The sequence below is a fragment of the Coregonus lavaretus genome (genome assembly GCF_964263955.1).
Source record: "Coregonus lavaretus genome assembly, chromosome: 5".
Lineage (NCBI taxonomy): Eukaryota > Metazoa > Chordata > Actinopteri > Salmoniformes > Salmonidae > Coregonus > Coregonus lavaretus.
The window spans coordinates 37,122,847-37,142,368 of NC_139992.1; the positions used below are offsets into that span (position 1 = coordinate 37,122,847).

General features: G+C 42.8%; 1 protein-coding gene across 1 annotated transcript in view; it reads right to left on the minus strand.

Moving 5' to 3' along the window:
- Positions 1-8,298: 8,298 nt before the first annotated feature.
- LOC311129111 (myoD family inhibitor domain-containing protein-like) overlaps positions 8,299-19,522 on the minus strand; it is a 29,818-nt gene continuing 18,594 nt past the window's right edge. The window contains exons 4-5 of the mRNA XM_084161394.1: positions 16,457-16,762; positions 8,299-10,356 (exon numbers count right to left, since the gene is read on the minus strand). Of these exons, the coding sequence (XP_084017520.1) occupies positions 10,103-10,356; positions 16,457-16,762 (560 nt within the window). The 3' untranslated portion in view covers positions 8,299-10,102. The remainder of the gene's footprint in view (positions 10,357-16,456; positions 16,763-19,522) is intronic.

The window sequence follows — 19,522 nt, forward strand, 5'->3', positions numbered from 1 at the left end:
GCTGACTTCACCATCACAAACAAAGCATTGTGTGTAACAGCGACAGGTTGTTACTGAATGGTTGGTAAACAAAGATGTAAACAGAGATGTATTTGTTGACTTTGGATGAGACAATTAAGAGGTTGACAAGGAAACAAACACATCAAGGCGATGCATCTGTGAGTTGAGAAGAATCTCAGGTGTAGATGCTACCTGCGTGCCTACAGTAGGTGGTATCTCTGTTCCAGCGAGATTGAAAGACTAAAAATGCATTGTTAAAAGTGCTATATGAAACGACTCAACAGGTATAAGGCGATTGATCAATTATTAAAATTCATCTCAACTAAAACCATAGTAGGCATTTATTAATCTCTGTACTGCCTTACTGAATGTGCAGCCACATTGCTGGGTGTGTGTGTGCTTGCCTCTGTGTATGAGACTTCACTTGTCAGTCATGTTAACTCAATGTGAAGAGGGCTGCTCCAAGCGGAAATTTGAGTCCTATAGCGGCACAGGGCTAGTAGTATTAAGACCTTCTATCCATCCGACCATGTTTTTTTCTGCATGGAAGGAGGTAAACTACGGGGAGGGGGGGTGGGGTGGGGGGGGGGGGGTGTTGGTAACGCCAGCCTGGTGTGTATCTACGCACGCACACACAAATGTATTTGTTATTACACACCATTAGATATGATGTTCCATCTCCTGTCAGGATTCTAAGAGCCTCAAAAGGAAAATACTGTGAGCAAAAAGCCTGATAGCATCGTTGCATAGTGATAGTTTTATATGGGCGGAGACATTCTACAATGAAGAATCTACATAGTAACATGAATGTTAATTATGCTAATTATTTCTACATTACGCCTATTTACTATTGAATAAAAATGGGAGCACAGTAATGATTGATCTGAAAATAGGCTACGTAATAAAGTGAAGATTGTATTTTTAAGAACAATCTTAAAAAGAAGTCATTGTCTGTGTTTAGTTTATTAGGATCCCCATTAGATACTGCACATGCAGCAGCTACTCTTCCATACAAATACATGACAAAGTACAGCACAGTTATAGATAAGAACATCATAAGTTTTACATTAAATTCAAAATAAAAAATAAAATATGATTTATATATTGGAAAGACACCATGAGAAACAAAAATACTTTTTACACACTATGCATACACTACACAACAAAAGTATGTGGACACCTGCTCGTTGAACATCTCATGCCAAAATCATGGGCATTAATATGGAGTTGGTCCCCCTTTTGCTGCTATAACAACCTCCACTCTTCTGGGAAGGCTTTTCTTCCACTAGATGTTGGAACATTGCTGCCGGGACTTGCTTCCATTCAGCCACAAGAGCATTAGTGAGGTTGGGCACTGATGTTGGGCGATTAGGCCTGGCTTGCAGTCGGCATTCCAATTCATCCCAATGAAGTTCGATGGGGTTGAAGTCAGGGCTCTGTGTAGGCCAGTCAAGTTCTTCCACACCTCTCTCGAACAAACCATTTTTGGATGGACCTCGCTTTGCGCACGTCATGCTGAAACAGTAAAGGGCCTTCCCCAAACTGTTGTCACAAAGTTGGAAGCACAGAATCGTCTAGAATGTCATTGTATGCTGTAGCGTTAACATTTCCCTTCACTGGAAATAAGGGGCCTAGCCCGAACCATGAAAAAGAGCCCCAGACCATTATTACTCCTCCACCAAATTTTACAGTTGGCACTATGCATTGGGGCAGGTAGCGTTCCCCTGGCATCCGTCAAACCCAGATTCGTCCGTCGGACTGCCAGATGGTGAAGCGTGATTCATCACTCCAGAGAACGCGTTTCCACTACTCCAGAGTCCAATGGCGGCGAGCTTTACACCACTTCAGCCGACGCTTGGCATTGCGGATGGTGAACTTAGGCTTGTATGCGGCTGCTCGCCATGGAAGCTCCAGATGAACAGTTATTGTGCTGACGTTGCTTCCAGACGCAGTTTGCAACTTGGTAGTGAGTGTTGCAACAGAGGACAGACGATTTTACGCGCTACACGGTTCAGCACTTGGCGGTCCCGTTCTATGAGCTTGTGTGGCTTACCACTTCGCGGCTGAGCTGTTGTTGCTCATAGACGTTTCCACTTCACAATAACAGCACTTACAGTTGACCGGGGCCGCTCTAGAAGGGCAGAAATTTGACAAACTGACTTGTTGGAAAGGTGGCATGCAGTGCCTTCGGAAAGTATTCAGACCCCTTTACTTTTTCCACATTTTGTTACATTACAGCCTTATTCTAAAATGGATTAAATAAATAAAAATCCTCAGCAATCTACACACAATACCCCATAATGACAAAGTCAAACCAGAAATACCTTATTTACATAAGTATTCAGACCCTTTGCTATGAGACTCAAAATTGAGCTCAGGTGCATCCTGTTTCCATTGATCATCCTTGAGATATTTCTACAACTTGATTGGAGTCCACCTGTGGTAAATTCAATTGATTGGAAATGATTTGGAAAGGCACACACCTGTCTATATAAGGTCCCACAGTTGACAGTGCATTTCAGAACAAAAATCAAGCCACGAAGGAATTGTCCGTAGAGCTCCGAGACAGGATTGTGTCGAGGCACAGATCTGGGGAAGGGTACCATAATTTGCTGCAGCATTGAAGCTCCCCAAGAACACAGTGGCCTCCAACATTCTTAAATGGAATAAGTTTGGAACCACTAACTCTTCCTAGAGCTGGCCGCACGGCCAAACTGAGCAATCGGGGGAGTAGTGCCTTGGACAGGGAGGTGACCAAGAACCCGATGGTCACTCTGACAGAGTTCCTCTGTGGAGATGGGAGAACCTCCCAGAAGGACAACCATCTCTTTAGCACTCCACCAATCAGGCCTTTATGGTAGAGTGGCCAGACGGAAGCCACTCCTCAGTAAAAGGCACGACAGCCCGCATGCCAAGCGTCACGTATGGAGGAAACCTGGCACCATCCTTAAGGTGAAGCATGGTGGTGGCAGCATCATGCTGTGGGAATGTTTTTTTTCAGCGGCAGGAGACTAGTCAGGATCGAGGAAAGATGAATGGTGCAAAGTACAGAGAGCATCCTTGATGAAAACCTGCTCCAGAGCGCTCAGGACCTCAGACTGGGGTTGATGGTTCACCTTCCAATAGGACAACAACCCTAAGCACACAGCCAGGACAACGCAGGAGTGGCTTCGGGACAAGTCTCTGAATGCCCTTGAGTGGCCCAGCCAGAGCCCGGACTTGAACCCGGTCGAACATCTCTGGAGAGACCTGAAAATAGCTGTGAAGCAATGCTCCCCATCCAACCTGACAGAGCTTGAGAGGATCTGCAGAGAGAAATTAGAGAAACTCCCCAAATACAGGTGTGCCAAGTTTGTAGCGTCATACCAAAGAAAACTTGAGGCTGTAATCTCTGCCAAAAGTGCTTCAACAAAGTACTGAGTAAAGGGTCTGAATACTTATGTAAATGTGATATTTCTGTTGTATGCTTCTTTTTTTGTTGCAAAAAAATCAAAAAAAACGTTTTGCTTTATCAGTATGAAGTATTGTGAATAAGGTTGTAACGTAACAAAATGTAGAAAAAGTCAAGGGGTCTGAATACTTTCCGAATGCACTGTACTATGACGGTGCCACGCTGGAAGTCACGGAGCTCTTCAGTAAGGCCATTCTACTGCCAATGTTTGCTATGGAGATTGTATGGCTGTGTGCTAAATTTTAAAACACCTGAGAGCAACGGGTGTGGCTGAAATAGTACCGACCAGGACCAACCCTGCTTAGCTTCAGAGGAAAGCCAGCAATGGGATGCAGGGTGGTATGCTACTGACCTGACGTCTTTGACTGTTCATTTTCAACAGTTCTTACTTTCGCCACTAGACGGTGATCAGACGATTTCTAGGGGTCTGTACTCCCGAAGTTGTTGACTGTTTTTGTCCTTGCCAGTTAGCTAGCAGTTCTCAGCTGTTAGCAGCCAATGGCTAGCAATTTCTCACTGGCGATAAAAACGGATTATTGCCGTCATTACTGAATTATTTAATGTAACAAATCAAACAAACCTCGTAACCAATTCATGGTCATTCATGGTAACATCATAAACAATTCATTTAAACCCGCCGTTTATTTAAAACAGGCATTTATTACCGCAAATGTGGGCCAATACCAGGCTATTAGAAAGGGACAGGCGGCTATTTGAGACTGCGTTTAATTTACGTTTTACAGTAGTCATTTGTAAAAAATAGAGAAGAGTAACAGCCCAAGGCAACTGCCCTGAGGGATACCGCACTGTACATATCTGATATTAGTGTCTGCATTAGTTAGTTATGTACCTTTGACAAGCATGGCAGCATTACATGGTTGTAAATACCCTGAGTATAATGAGGCAAGCACTCAGCGTTCCAAACAAACTGTCAATCTCAACGAGATGACTTGGCCTCCAAGCCGTTCATTTAAGTGATGTTAAGAGCAAACAATCAAACCAGCGACCTGGGGAGAAAATACAACACATCCACATCAGCAAATGACGGGTAACAATAGTGACATCTAATTTATAGTTCAAGGACCGTGTACAAGCAAACAAACAGGCATTTCTGTTCCACACGTCCTTCTCAATTTGCCTCTCACACGGTCCATTGCCTTCGGAAGGGGAAAAAAGTTGAAAGTGCACAACTTTAGTCTGATGTCTCACTTGCAGTGCACAGGCCTGAGCCCACAGCCCACCAGTCTTAAACAACACCCCCCCAAACAAAGGACACAAGCTGACAAGCCTTGACACAAATGCTCCATTTACATGCACGCTTACTTACAGATACAACACACAGAGGGTGGGGTGGGTAGAAGGCTGTAACGGGTGGGGGGCACTTTGTGCAATCGAGGGGAAATTATTTGAAAACATCCAATGTGTATACTCTATTTCCTTCCATCCTTCCTTCCTTTCTTTCATTTCTTCCCTTTCTTTCTTTCATTCTCTCAGGCAGGTGTTGTCAGTCCCCACTTCACAGAGTCAAGAGGCAGAAACTTTGAACCTCTGCGCCCCATTCATCTGGCATGTTTTGGGCTCAGCTCGTGATCTTTGTAAGCGCCGGGTGCTTGCCGTCTTTACATGTTGTCGGCAGCGCCTCCAGGTAACAGAGGGATTAAGCACAGTGAGATGCCCTCGTACAGCAGCAAAGCTTTTGTGAAGGGAGTCTTTAAATATTTAGGGTATGAGAAGAATGACACGTTGCTGCGCAAAATAGAATGAGAATACAAATCTTCTAACCTGGAAATCATTTACATTTAATTCCTGGGTGTCTGTTTTGTAGGTAACTGTGGTTTAGAAAAATTGCAAAAATTGCATTCTTTTTTACAAGATAATACATTTGTTTGTATGACAGTGATATCCTGTGTGAGGTAATGGTGGAATATTTCTTGTTAAATATAACTGCGTTCATACATCATTAAATTCACATACATCAAATCACTACTACGTTAAAAATACATCTACAAAGGCTCAGATATCTAGCCATATCTATAAATAATCATCCATCAAAATGATAAAAACGGGCAAACTTTCTAATCTCAAACATCCCTTCGACGTGACTTCTCCACTATCTTTTCATCTTATTCCATCAATATGATTTTCATGTGTGCAGACTCGAGCCATATTCTCAAGCATTTTCATAACAAGCAAATAAACATCACGTGGTTTCACCATTCTGGCCCTGTGTCAGAGTCAATTAACTTCTCCAGGTAATGACCCCATTTGCATAGTAAACCGGGCCCGTGTGTGTGAACCCTAATGGGGCCACTACCTGAGGAGATTAATTGAGAGTGACATGGCTTGAACTCCATTTTTTTTTTCTCTTTCTTGCTTACCCCCTCCAAAAGATCTGCCTCATATTAATTTTATACCGCGCTACAAGCCTAAATAGCGGGAGTCCTTCAAACTTTGACACGGGCTGTGAGAAGAAAGGACGTTGCTTGCATTATGCATCTTCACATCAGATGTTCGGAGCAGGTGCATCACCGGGCTGCATGGTGTTCCTCGCCTTGGCAGAGAATAAAATAATACTCCAGCTTCATCAGTGAAATGGAACACGAGATGTCTTATTACCAAACATGCTGCATCTCTGTTCTAATTACAAGGTAATGAGGTTTAATTTGCACGGGCTGAAAGGACAGAAGTACAAAAGCACAGACAAATACAGACAAATACACTGTAATGCTAAACAAAATGAAGAGTACTATAGCTGGAGCCATTTGGAAGACACGGCCCTATGCGGCAAATTGCCATGTAATGCACCCACCCTCATGTTCCTATCAAATGACTTGCATTGGATAGAATTACCGGTATGGTTGATCTTATCAATATGTGACTGAAGTCTACCTCTAATGTGAAAATGATGCAACTAAAAACACCATTAAAGCCCCGTCCCTTTATGTAATAAAAAGTGACTGTATAAATTTGTTCTCATGGCTAAGGGCAGAAGACATTCATTTTCTGAGTGACAATTCCCTCCCACCCAGAAAGAAGAGAGAAAGGAGAAAGAGCAAGAAAGAGAATGAGGGGTGGCAAGGCACTCTGACTTATTTAATATTGTAAGAGAGATGACCCCAGGTCCAAGAAGCGCCAAATTTCAAGACCGAAAACAGAAACAATGGAGGCGTCTTAATTGTGACATTACAGGCACTCGCACAGCCAGGAACAGAGGGGGACTGATTAAAAGGACGGTAAAGGTGGGTGACTTTGTGAAAAGGTCATCGCACACTTACACACCTGGGGTTTTCACGTATTTTCCTCTCAAAAAAGAGAAAGAAAAAAAGAGTGAAAGAAATAACTCCTATGTGATTATAGAGAAAGGAAAGGCTTTCGGGGGCCGGGGCCGATATTTTACAATGCATTAGTGAAATAAGATGGTAATTTCCTGGGCAGAAAATGACAAAAGGATCCTCCCTGTCTTTTAGCTTGCAGGGGGTTCGCCTGCCGTCATCACCCCATCTCCAGGTGGGCTGGGCGCGGGGGTTAATTGAGAGGTCAGGGCTGTGCTCTACCCGGCAGGAGGCCCGTGGTCTCCATGGTCCCTGCTGACCTCGCCGAGTGTTGGTGGCCGTGTTTCCATGTTCCTCCGCTGCGTCTACGTGAGAGGCGCTCTAACTACAGACTACCTATTGTCTCTGAGTGATGAATGGTGGGGAAGATGAAAAAGGCCGGTAGCGTAACAGGTAGAGTATCATAGGTTCTCTGGTCGGTGTTGTAGTCATACTACTGACCCCCCACATGACACACCGGTGTCATTTAATGTAACACTATAGATTGATAAAAAAATATAATATTATGCAATTTGAGGGATTATAGTAACTAACTGCCAACTAATAGAGTTGGTCAAAGTAGAGAGCACACAGACCTGACTTGGAGACCACCACACATTGACTGCTGCCCACCAAATAAGGATGTACAGTACAGATGACATATCTATAACATACTGATAGCCTACAAGCAGATCGGTTTGTGCTTTAGCCATATGTTCATCTCATGCCAATACAATGTAGTGACAAAACAGTTGGCTAAAGCGCCAACAGATCTGCTTCCATGCCAAGAATTGTTACACAATGGCTCATAGCAAATCTGAAGACAAGAGATAAGTACATTAACAACGTTCATACTTATTGTAATCTTTTTTTATTATTTCAAACATGATTCTGAATTAATGTATAACAACCTACAAAGTGTGTTGTATGCTAAATGCAGTGAAAAGAGGTCTTATAGAAGATGGGAAAAGGTGAAGACGGTACAGTATATCATATACAGATCAAGTAGACAGAATATAAAAACATACTACAGTTTGAGAAAAAAGATAAACACATGTAAATACTACTATGCTTGGAGAAGAAGTCTTCACATTATCTATAGTGTTGTTCCTGTTAATAGGACTGTATATCCAGAATAAAATATCCAGAGAAAGACTGTGTTAGTTAATCATACGAATATTAAGAGAGAGGTCTGCGGCTTATGTCTGCGGAGGTGTCCTTCCAACTCCTTTAAACATAATAACAATCCACCATTAGAGAAGTAGGCCTAAGATTTGACAGCACATTACCTTTAATGGTGTGAAGTGAAGGAACATTCCCATTTAGAAAAGCAACACACTAATGAGTCCCTGTGTTAAGTATCACTAAAACAACATCAAAGCAAATCTCTTCTTCGAGACTGAGAAAATGATTCACCACAAACTCAACTTGATACACAGAATTTTGTGCATTAGTTTAGGATTCTCTTCTCCTCTGAATCTGACAGCCCAGAATATTTCCTTATTGTGTTGTGAGTCATTCACTTGTAATCCAAAAGCCGCTTATGGCAAACAGGGTCAGCCATGTTTTAATTCCTTATCACTTTCTGTTTCTAAAGAGTGCATTTGAACAAGTAATACTGAGGCAGTATCCCAAATACATGCTAAATAACATCACAGAAGTAACAGTCGTACCGTACAGTATGTAATCAAAGTGAGTGTAAGACAGAGCAAATAATTGATTGTCAACAATATAAAAACATGATTGTCATAACATTTTGCTTTCTACAATGAGAAAATGTTGTGCAATTCACCAGTCGGACAAATTTCTTATCCCTTGCATATTCCAGGAAGCCAGTATTTCCAATGTATATCCAGTAAATTCACGGCTTGAAAGACTGACAGGTGAAAACCACGGTGAGAGTCTTTAGGATAGACTAAAACCATCATTTCCAACAATATGGCTTTAACATTGCGTGAGGGCGCACGCTACAGTATAACTCAAATGTTCATTAATCATTAGTTATATCAGGCCAACAATCAGGAACAATCTGACAAGAATAATACTACTCATATCTGGAGTGAACTGCTGACGGAAGGCCTAAATCAAAATCTCCTCTGATCTAATAACAGCATACTCCAAAGCCTGACAACCCAGATGTCCTTTAACTCCACGTTAACCCTATAGTTAACCCTGCCTGTCATCCATCAACCCTTCTCAAAAAGAGATTTGTTGATATAGGTAGATATTTTGCTATTAGCAGAAGTTGAATCTCTCGTGGACAGACTACGTAACATAAATGGCATCGTAACATCTGTCAAAAGACTGAGATGCGACAACTAACAAGCAACAAAGATTTTAGTTCTGGGTGTACGAGATTAGCATTGGTTATACATAATGGAGCTCCATTTGTGCAGTTATGTAAGTAACTCAAGCACACTTGAATCCAAAAGACAACTAAAATGTGTCCTACAAAGCACGTACATTATTTACACAATTTAAATGATACAGAACAAAAACTGATATCTGGATTAAATACATTGTTAACAGAAAAGGTATACACTAATCTACCTGATTTAGTGCTGATCTTCAAACTTCCTTTACATGAAGCTTTTCAATACGTATCGTTTATCAAACTACAGTAGATATGGACTATACCTACGGCTGTCCTGATCTGTTGTTGCAAATTGTTCATGAATGTGTGTCTTGTAGTTCTTATACAATGCCTCTAATTTAAAGTGTATTAATATGAAAAGGAAAAACACATCCCAGAAACATCACATAAAGTTATTACAGTGTCATACAGATATACTGACTAAAAACACTAAAAGGCTGCTAAATATCAAGGTAAAACATGTATTCCTTTGGTTTAGTGTCAGGAATTGACATTTTGGTAGTGAAAAATAAGAAAACTTTCAGTCGGACAGTATTCCTGAAGTGATAGAGATGATCTTCCTATTCAATAAGGCATCTAAGGTAATACTTTTTAAAGAGCTGATTAACATATGTCAACATTAAACACACACTTTGGTAAATTACATTTTCATATAACATGTTTATACTTGTGGTACGTAACAAAAGCATTTATAAACTATTTTTGGCCCCTGCTTGGCCATGTTGGCAGAGAGGCCCAGTGTAGATTAATACATCTCTCTGTGTGGGCTTATATCAAGAAGACACACACAAGCACTTGTACACACACACACACACACACATACGCGAACACACACACACACACACACCCACCCATTAGCCCACACACACTTTTCCTCTCTCCCTCCCTCTCTGCTGGAGTGTAAAGTACAGGTAGCAGTAGCACTACGGCCATACTTCCCAATCCCATCCCCCATCATGGTCCTTCCTATGTGGGGAAGCAGATGCCGCAGCACTCCATGCAGATCTCCAGGCAGTCGGAGGACTCGCAGCAGGCGTCCATGATGCCACAGTCCATGTCGTCGCAGGGGCAGTTGCAGTCGTCTCCCATGTCCTCAGCGCAGCAGCAGCAGCAGCAGGCCTCCGAGGTGCAGGTGCCACAGCTAGCCTGGGCCACCACCATGTTGCACAGGGTCAGGAACTCACAGAACAGACAGGCCAGGATGCAGTGGACACAGCAGTCTGGGTCCAACACACACCATGTCCATAGAGACGGATGGAGGATGAAGGATGAATGAGAAACACAGAAAACCACACAAAGCATGATCAAATACAAAGAAAACAAACAGAAAACAAGAACAAAAGCCTATTAAAAGCCAGTGGGAAAAAATCTGATTAAAACCCCTGCCTGGAACAGAGCGAGTTAATCCCTGGTCCTTGGTAATCAGAAGCCTTGAGCAGGGCTCAAGCAGTTATACAGTCACAAATCAGACTGGCCAATTACGCCGACACGTACAGTATGATAATGTCCTAACAGTAAACAGGTCAATATAACAGACTCTCACTATTAACTGACAAAACAAAACAGATGAAACCACAGAATGAAATGGAACAACAGTAGTATATTCAATAGTAGAATATTGTATCTCTATGGATGAAACTGTGCCCATGACTGTGTGTGTATGTGTGTGTGTATTGTGTGGGCGTGCACCTGTGTGTGTGCATTCAGGTGCATAAAAGAGAGTGTAAGCTGCGTAGAAGGAGCAGACTAAGCAGGGAGGAGGAAGGAGAGCCAAAGGGAATCAGGAAAAATTCCAAAGGGACTCAATTCCACTTTTGAGTTGTGATTAGCAGCTTTCTGAATAATTGGGGAATTATCATGCAAATGCACAGACTTGATTACGTAAAGCTGATTAGCAAAGTCCGAATTCTTCTCCCTGGCAAATTGTTGTGCTAATGCTGCCGTTTTTCTCATCACTGATTAACATTGAACCTCTTTTTAGACCTTTTACGTGGCTGGGGAGCATGACACCAAATCACTGTTGTTTTCCAATGAACGGATGGAGAACCCTCCTCTCTGTTGTTTTATTTTATGGAATTTATTATTCCGTTTTTTGTTCAGTGGTGTTAAACATTTTACAGAATGTAAGTGATGTCATGCACTAACATCCGTTACATGAAAGTCAGCTGGTACACAGTAAAAACAAAAAATAGACAGACGGACAACAGATTTAAGCAAAACAATAAGTAAAGAACAGGTAGGATTAAAATAATCAAAGCACATGCAAGCAATTTAAACAACGTTAGTACAAAGATGATCTATTCAACTAAGTCCTGGGTACTAAGTCACAGATCTCCTCTGCCATAATGTTTTCTGTACCATGCAAGGAGCTGAGAAGGCTCTCCCCACCACACCCTCCGGCCAGAACATGCACCTCTACACAAGGCCCAGCAGAGCTTGGGAGCTGCAAGACATTATATGGATGCAGAGAAATGCCAATACAAACAGAATTCATTTGCATAACTTTCATCAGACCATCAGCCTATCAGAAAGACAGGGCACCTTTTTGACTGGGTTTGAGGAAGAGAGCGAAGGAGAAGGAAAAGAGGAGAGGAATGCTGAATGCTCATGTTTGTTTAATCAAAGTCGTTTTTTTTCTCCTGTTCCCTCACACAGGCAGGCCGCAGAGCTTGACCAGTAGCGCTGTATCGGATACAAACCAGAGAATGCCAACATGAACGATACAATTGTGTTCCCCAAGATGTTTGAACGCTAATTATCATAGGCAACTACAACGGAGACACTTTAAAAGAAATGCTTCATATTTCAATATTTGAAACGATGACATTAAGTTATTAAAAAATATTAATTCATGATACTGTGCCTATACATATTGTGCACCGTATTCTAGCGCTTAAAGCTATTGTGTACTACTAGAGAAAGTGAAATGAGTAGAACTTTGCCAATGTCAAATGATGAAACCTAAAAGCATCTAAAACCTTGAAAGTAATAATAATTAAGCTAGCACCAGCACAGTACACTATGTTCTGATACAAAATGATCTAAATACTGTCCATAGCATCAAGTAGTTGGGGCATCTTAGTTAGCTATTCACTTGGATGTATAATTCAACAGCAGCGATTAGTGAGAGCCGTACAGAAGGGAGCGAGGAAGGGGGCGAGGGGGGCTGGGTCATGTACACAAGAACGCCAGACATCTCTCCTACCACAAAGAAAAATACGGCGCAAATTGACACCGCCTCAGTGAGAGAGCGTTCATGTTTAATGTCAGGCCGCGGCGAAAATGCCCAGATTCTGGAGGGCCAAAAACAGCAGCGAGCGCCTCAGAGGATATAGTTTGAGACATCTGGGAAAAAAACTCCAAAAGGCTCACATCAAAAAGAGGAACAGCATGACATAAAACAAGCTGGAATGGGTGCACACCATCGAGCCAAGCGAAAACATTCAAATGAAGAGAGACTGTTGGGTGGAGGGCCAGGATACTGCCTAGCTGCCTGCCCGGCACAGGGAGGGAGAGAGGGAGGGTGAGAGATAGCGATTGAGAGGAGAGGCCCACCCCATGCAGTAGTCTTTAGAGTGCAAGTCCATAATGCATGAATGAGGGTCAAACTTGTGGCTACGGGGAATATACACACAAACCAAGGTGTGAAGTTGGCGCAAAGAAAGCATTCCAATTCAGTCACCACAAAGGCCTTAAAAAGAATTGAATGGGACTTAAAAAGGAGCTCAAAAATCATATAATGGATTATACAACAAATAAAAACCTCAAAAAGGCCCCAACCGACCCCCAGCCTGAATAAAAGACGAGTGGTAAACGAGTCTTCAGTCAGTAGCGTCTACAGAACTGTTATCACAGCTTTATTTCTGTGCCAGAGAACATGTGCCAAGAATGCTCTGCTCTAGAATCCCCTGAGCTAGGTTCCCTTCTAGTGGAGCTTTATTTTTCTAGTGTTCATAGGGGCTGTTTAGTAGCTAATTTCACAGGCAAACAGATTATGGTAATCCATGTAAACATTCAAACACAACAGCTTGCTGTTTTCCGCCGGGAAATAAATACTTGAGTGTGAACATATTGATTTAGAAAACACAAGTCGAAAAATAACCAACACAAAAGCTGTAATGAGACAGACTTATTGAACTGTTGCTGCTATTTTTCTTTGCCAATTAAGACGTGGAAGAAAAACATGACCCCTGTGGAATACATCATTGGTGAATATTTAACTCGTATCATACCTTTTATTTATAGGGAACTCTTTCACTTGTCAACCTTAGCCCTACCATTAATCTGCTGCATATGTCAAATAGCTTAACCTTGGTGAAGACAAACAATCTCAAATTCCCCAATCCATATAAAAACACATTTACAGTGAGCTCCAAAAGTATTTTGTTGTTTTGGCTCTGTACTCCAGCACCTTGGATTTGAAATTATACAATGACTATGAGGTTAAAGTGCAGACTGTCAGCTTTAATTTGAGGGTATCATTCAGGACTAGCATCCACATTAATGAAGAAGTGTTTAGAAACATTCTGTTCTTATTTACAATAAAAGTGACTCCAAAATGACACAATACATTATTTACCATTAATTTCTATTGGGCACAAAATAATCTGAAACATAACCAAAACAAACAGCAAATGCATCCAAAAAGTTTGTAGGAGTCACAAGCTTGATGTAATCATTGTGTGCTATGAATACACATAAGTGAATTTTGTCCCAATAGTTTTGGTCCCCTGAAATGGGGGGCCTACAGTGAGTGAAAAAAGTATTTGATCCCCTGCTGATTTTGTACGTTTGCCCACTGACAAAGAAATGATCAGTCTATAATTGTAATGGTAGGTTTATTTGAACAGTGAGAGACAGAATAACAACAAAAAAATCGAGAAAAACGCATGTCAAAAATGTTATAAATTGATTTGCATTTTAATGAGGGAAATAAGTATTTGACCCCCTCTCAATCAGAAAGATTTCTGGCTCCCAGGTGTCTTTTATACAGTTAACGAGCTGAGATTAGGAACACACTCTTAAAGGGAGTGCTCCTAATCTCAACTTGTTACCTGTATAAAAAGACACCTGTCCACAGAAGCAATCAATCAATCAGATTCCAAACTCTCCACCATGGCCAAGACCAAAGAGCTCTCCAAGGATGTCAGGGACAAGATTGTAGACCTACACAAGGCTGGAATGGGCTACAAGACCATCGCCAAGCAGCTTGGTGAGAAGGTGACAACAGTTGGTGCGATTATTCGCAAATGGAAGAAACACAAAAGAACTGTCAATCTCCCTCGGCCTGGGGCTCCATGCAAGATCTCACCTCGTGGAGTTGCAATGATCATGAGAACGGTGAGGAATCAGCCCAGAACTACACGGGAGGATCTTGTCAATGATCTCTAGGCAGCTGGGACCATAGTCACCAAGAAAACAATTGGTAACACATTATGCCGTGAAGGACTGAAATCCTGCAGCGCCCGCAAGGTCCCCCTGCTCAAGAAAGCACATGCCCGTCTGAAGTTTGCCAATGAACATCTGAATGATTCAGATGATAACTGGGTGAAAGTGTTGTGGTCAGATGAGACCAAAATGGAGCTCTTTGGCATCAACTCGCCGTGTTTGGAGGAGGGGGAATACTGCCTATGACCCCAAGAACACCATCCCCACTGTCAAACATGGAGGTGGAAACATTATGCTTTGGGGGTGTTTTTCTGCTAAGGGGACAGGACAACTTCACCGCATCAAAGGGACGATGGACGGGGCCATGTACCGTCAAATCTTGGGTGAGAACCTCCTTCCCTCAGCCAGGGCATTGAAAATGGGTCGTGGATGGGTATTCCAGCATGACAATGAGCCAAAACACACGGCCAAGGCAACAAAGGAGTGGCTCAAGAAGAAGCACATTAAGGTCCTGGAGTGGCCTAGCCAGTCACCAGACCTTAATCCCATAGAACATCTGTGGAGGGAGCTGAAGGTTCGAGTTGCCAAACGTCAGGCTCGAAACCTTAATGACTTGGAGAAGATCTGCAAAGAGGAGTGGGACAAAATCCCTCCTGAGGTGTGCAAACCTGGTGGCCAACTACAAGAAACGTCTGACCTCTGTGATTGCCAACAAGGGTTTTGCCACCAAGTACTAAGTCATGTTTTGCAGAGGGATCAAATACTTCTTTCCCTCATTAAAATGCAAATCAATTTATAACATTTTTGACATGCGTTTTTCTGGATTTTTTTGTTGTTATTCTGTCTCTCACTGTTCAAATAAACCTACATTTAAAATTATAATGTGATCATTTCTTTGTCAGTGGGCAAACGTAGAAAATCAGCAGGGGATCAAATACTTTTTTCCCTCATTGTATGTACAAAAAGTGCTGTAATTTCTAAACGGTTCACCCGATATAGACGAAAATACCCTCAAATTAAAGCTGGCAGTCTGCACTTTAACCTCAGTCATTGTATCATTTCAAATCCAAAGTGCTGGAGTACAGAGCCAACATAACAAAAAATGTGTCACTTTCCCAATACTTTAGAGCTCACTGTATCACATATTTCACACTTATCATCTATCTTATTTTTTCTCCTTCTTCCTCTATAAGACAAAGTAAAAGACAAAGCGAGCGGACTCAGAGACGAGGCGATGATAAGCAGGGAGCAGCAGGCAGGTTAGATAATGGATAGCAGATAACAGATAGCAGACAGCTGTTACAAGGTAAAAAGAGAATGTGTGTGTGATTCACAGATGGACAGAGCCACTGTTAATGAGGAGCCACAGTCGGGCTGTAGACTGGAGGACAGACCCATGCAGAGGGAGGGAGGTGTGGAAGGAGGGATGCCACTTCGCAGGCACCCTGGGCAGCTCAGCCTCATTAGAAGGTCACACCTTGCTGACCATTAGTCATTCAGAACACCAATCACCTTCATTACTGCACTCACCTCCGCACAACACCTTAGAAAATGATGGTTCCCCCTGAATTCTAAAATACATCCTTTCAGTTGTTGTTGAGGAAAATAAAGCCATATTAGGCAGGCCTTGACCAATTTCATCATTAAAATAAGAGAACTGAGAGAATCTGTCAACTTTTGACCGTCTATTCTGTCCCCTCGACAAATGGCATGTTAAATGGTGGAAGACCTGCACTAAAGGTGTTGATGAAGTGTTAGGGGACAGTCAAGCCAAGCAGATGAGGGAAGTGTGTGTTCATTGTGTGATTAGTGTGTGAGTGACTCTAATGACCTGAAGTTGGAGCACAGTACTTACCTCCTGGTGAGAGTGTGTGTGTGTTCTATATAAGAAGTATTTGTGTGTACAGTCGGCGCCCAGTACTAATAACTCACCCTCTGGCAGCGTCCCAGGCTTCTGGGATCCGGTGGAGCTTCCTTTACTCCGTCTGCTGCTGTCGCTGTTGACCGACAGACTGGAACGAAGCTGGCTCTGCATCTTCTGGGAGACGCCGGGCGATGGGTGCTGCTTCCTGTGCTGCTCTGCCCCACAGGAACATTTCCGGTGGATTCCATCGCTGTTACTCAGGCCGGTGGAGGATTGGTGGCCATTTTGACTCCTGGCAGAAGCAGCATCTTCTCCTCCCTCGTCGGGCTCTCCCTGCGCAGAGGCGGTTGGCTGGGGCAGCGGCTGAGGTTGAGCTGGACGGGAAAAGTTATTTAAAAAATGTTACACTCCTCTCTTTTCAGTTCGAGAGCACTTACTGTGCTTTCAGCATGTAGCATGTTTGACTGAGAACATCGCATTTATTCTCTACTAAGATTTTATAGCTAGATTCTGGGTTTGAGGAGGATGTTTAGAACGTTCAAGGTACTGACTGTCTTTGTTATGTTGGGTGTTCATGACAAGTATCAAGTAAGTCACTTAAGGTAACTTTTTTGTAACCCTCAAGATTTCTTGTTTTGATCTTTTCATACCATCAGAACAGATACGGGAATCCCGAGGCTAAACCTTCAATAACTCTCCTTTTTAGTACTGCCATTATGGAGCCTTAACAAATAAAGGAGCACAGAAGAGGATTACAACCCTCACACAGCCACATGATCACACAGTACAGTATCCCTGTAGGTGAACAGTGAGGGAACAAGCGTTTTCTTGGAGCAGCACCCAGGTGAGTTAAGAGAAAGATGGAGAGAGAGAGAGAGACTGATCCTGCATTCCTGCCTCTGCTACAGTAGTGTAGTGATTTAGCTTCCCCTTTCTCAAAGCGCTGGCTCTTTACACTCTTACAGTCGCTCCACGTGTGACAGGCAGCAGCCAGCCATGAAGAGTCAACCACCGAAGAATGAACGTCGGGCCATCTGATAAAATAAAGGGAGCGGTGACATTTCCAGTGGAAGAAGGGGAAGCGACTCCTGCACATTCAGCTCTACAGGGAGCTAGCTCCTGCATTACCTTCCATCTGCACCGGAAAGGAAAGCAGAGAGAAGTAGCAGCATGGTGACTTATTGATCTCCGTTGAATTATTCATCTCTTTTTTTGTGTTTCTCCCTCGTTCTTTTTTTCCCTTTTTCTTACAAACTCTGCATTTTAGGGTGCGAGTGCTGTATTGTACAAGTGGCGGCCCGTACGGCAATACAACAATCACAGGGGAACTTTTTGTTGGCGACAGCCACACGATCTAGTGTTGATTTGTAGAGTGCTACTACTGTACCTGAACTTCTCCAAGTCAAAGTGGATGCACCAAACAGCGGTCTGAATATGCCCGTTCTTTCTTTCCTGTGTGCTCACCAACTAGTGCAATTACTGTTAACAAGAGAAAGGAAAATCGAGTTCTAGCCCACCTCTTTTTTACAACACACTCTCAGCACCCAGGGAGACCTCTCTGACGAGAATGTAGATGTAAAACAATGCAATTAAAAACAGACACTGCTTTGTCTCCTCGTACAGTGGTCCGCACGCTGCCTCTATAAACAAATATAGACTTTTGGGATCAGGTTTCCATGCAATTTGAATTAGACAACTGGTTGGCACAAAGGAGAATTCATTATGTTCCGATATAAACCCAGGATGATGGATTTGACAGCTTTTTACGTGACATTGTTAGCAAAACTACGGATGGCTAACAAGGAGATTCAACAATTGCTGTTGTTTTCTTTCGCCATATCCACATGTAACTTGTGAAATATCAACTTTGTTCTTACATAGTGAACATCAACAATCTATTCTGTAATAAGGCACATTTTGTAACAGTGGAATTCAGAATCGGCAGCGAACACACCATACTATAACCAGTACAAAAGTTATCTTAAACTGGCCTCCCGAGTGGCGCAGCGGTCTAAGGCACTGCATCGCAGTGCTGAGGCGTCACTACAGCCTCTGGTTCGATCCCAGGCTGTGTCACAGTCGGCCGTGACCGGGAGACCCATGAGGCGGCGCACAATTGTCCGGGTTAAGGGAGGGTTTGGCTGGCCGGGATTTCCTTGTCTCATCGTGCTCTACTAACTCCTTGTGGCGGGCCGGGCGCCTGCAAGCTGACTCCGGTCGTCAGTTGGACGGTGTTTCCTCCGTAACATTGGTGCGACTGGCTTCCGGGTTAAGCGAGCAGTGTGTCAAGAAGCAGTGCGGCTTGGCAGGGTTGTGTTTCGGAGGACGCATGGCTCCCGACCTTCGCCTCTCCCGAGTCCGTAGGGGAGTTGCAGCGATGAGACAAGACTAACGACCAATTGGATACCACGAAATTGGGGAGAAAAAGGGGTAAACGTTTTTTTATTTATAATAAGTTATCTTAAGCTCAATAGCCTTTACTGAAGTATGTAGGCAGGCCTATGTGACGCCACACTCTGGCCTAAAAGACGACACTTGCCTATGAAATAAATTACCCATAGCAGCTGGTGTAATAAAGCAGTCTCTTTTCTCATACAGAGGTCATGGAGGCATCCACAAACGACCAACCCACACCACAGTCTGTCTATTCTCTGCCTCAGCCAGCATAATTACATTTCCCTTTGGAGAAAGTCAAGCTTTCAATTTACAAAGTATAAATTGTTATTAGGAAACCACTGCATAAAAAAAGCAGTGGTTTGGGTTTCTGACACACTAGAAAGCCTAGAAAGTGGTTCAAGTGCGAGCCTGTGAAGACACATTTCGAGGTACAGGTTCCCAGTCTCTCTGGCAAATAGTTTTATTTTTATCCAGAGAAGGCAATGGGAGACTAAGATGAATGAACAGGAACAGGGTAATATTCATAATCATTGATCACAGTAATGATGATCCTGCCAAAGATGATGACATGATGAACCATGCAACCACACTGAACCAAGTAGAATATACGGTATAACTCCTTCTGGTAATAATAGAGACATAGAACAAGCAGCAACAGACAATATCAACTTGGATAACAATTGTATACTCTATAGATCGGGTATACAATATAAATGCCTATGTAATATAAATGCACT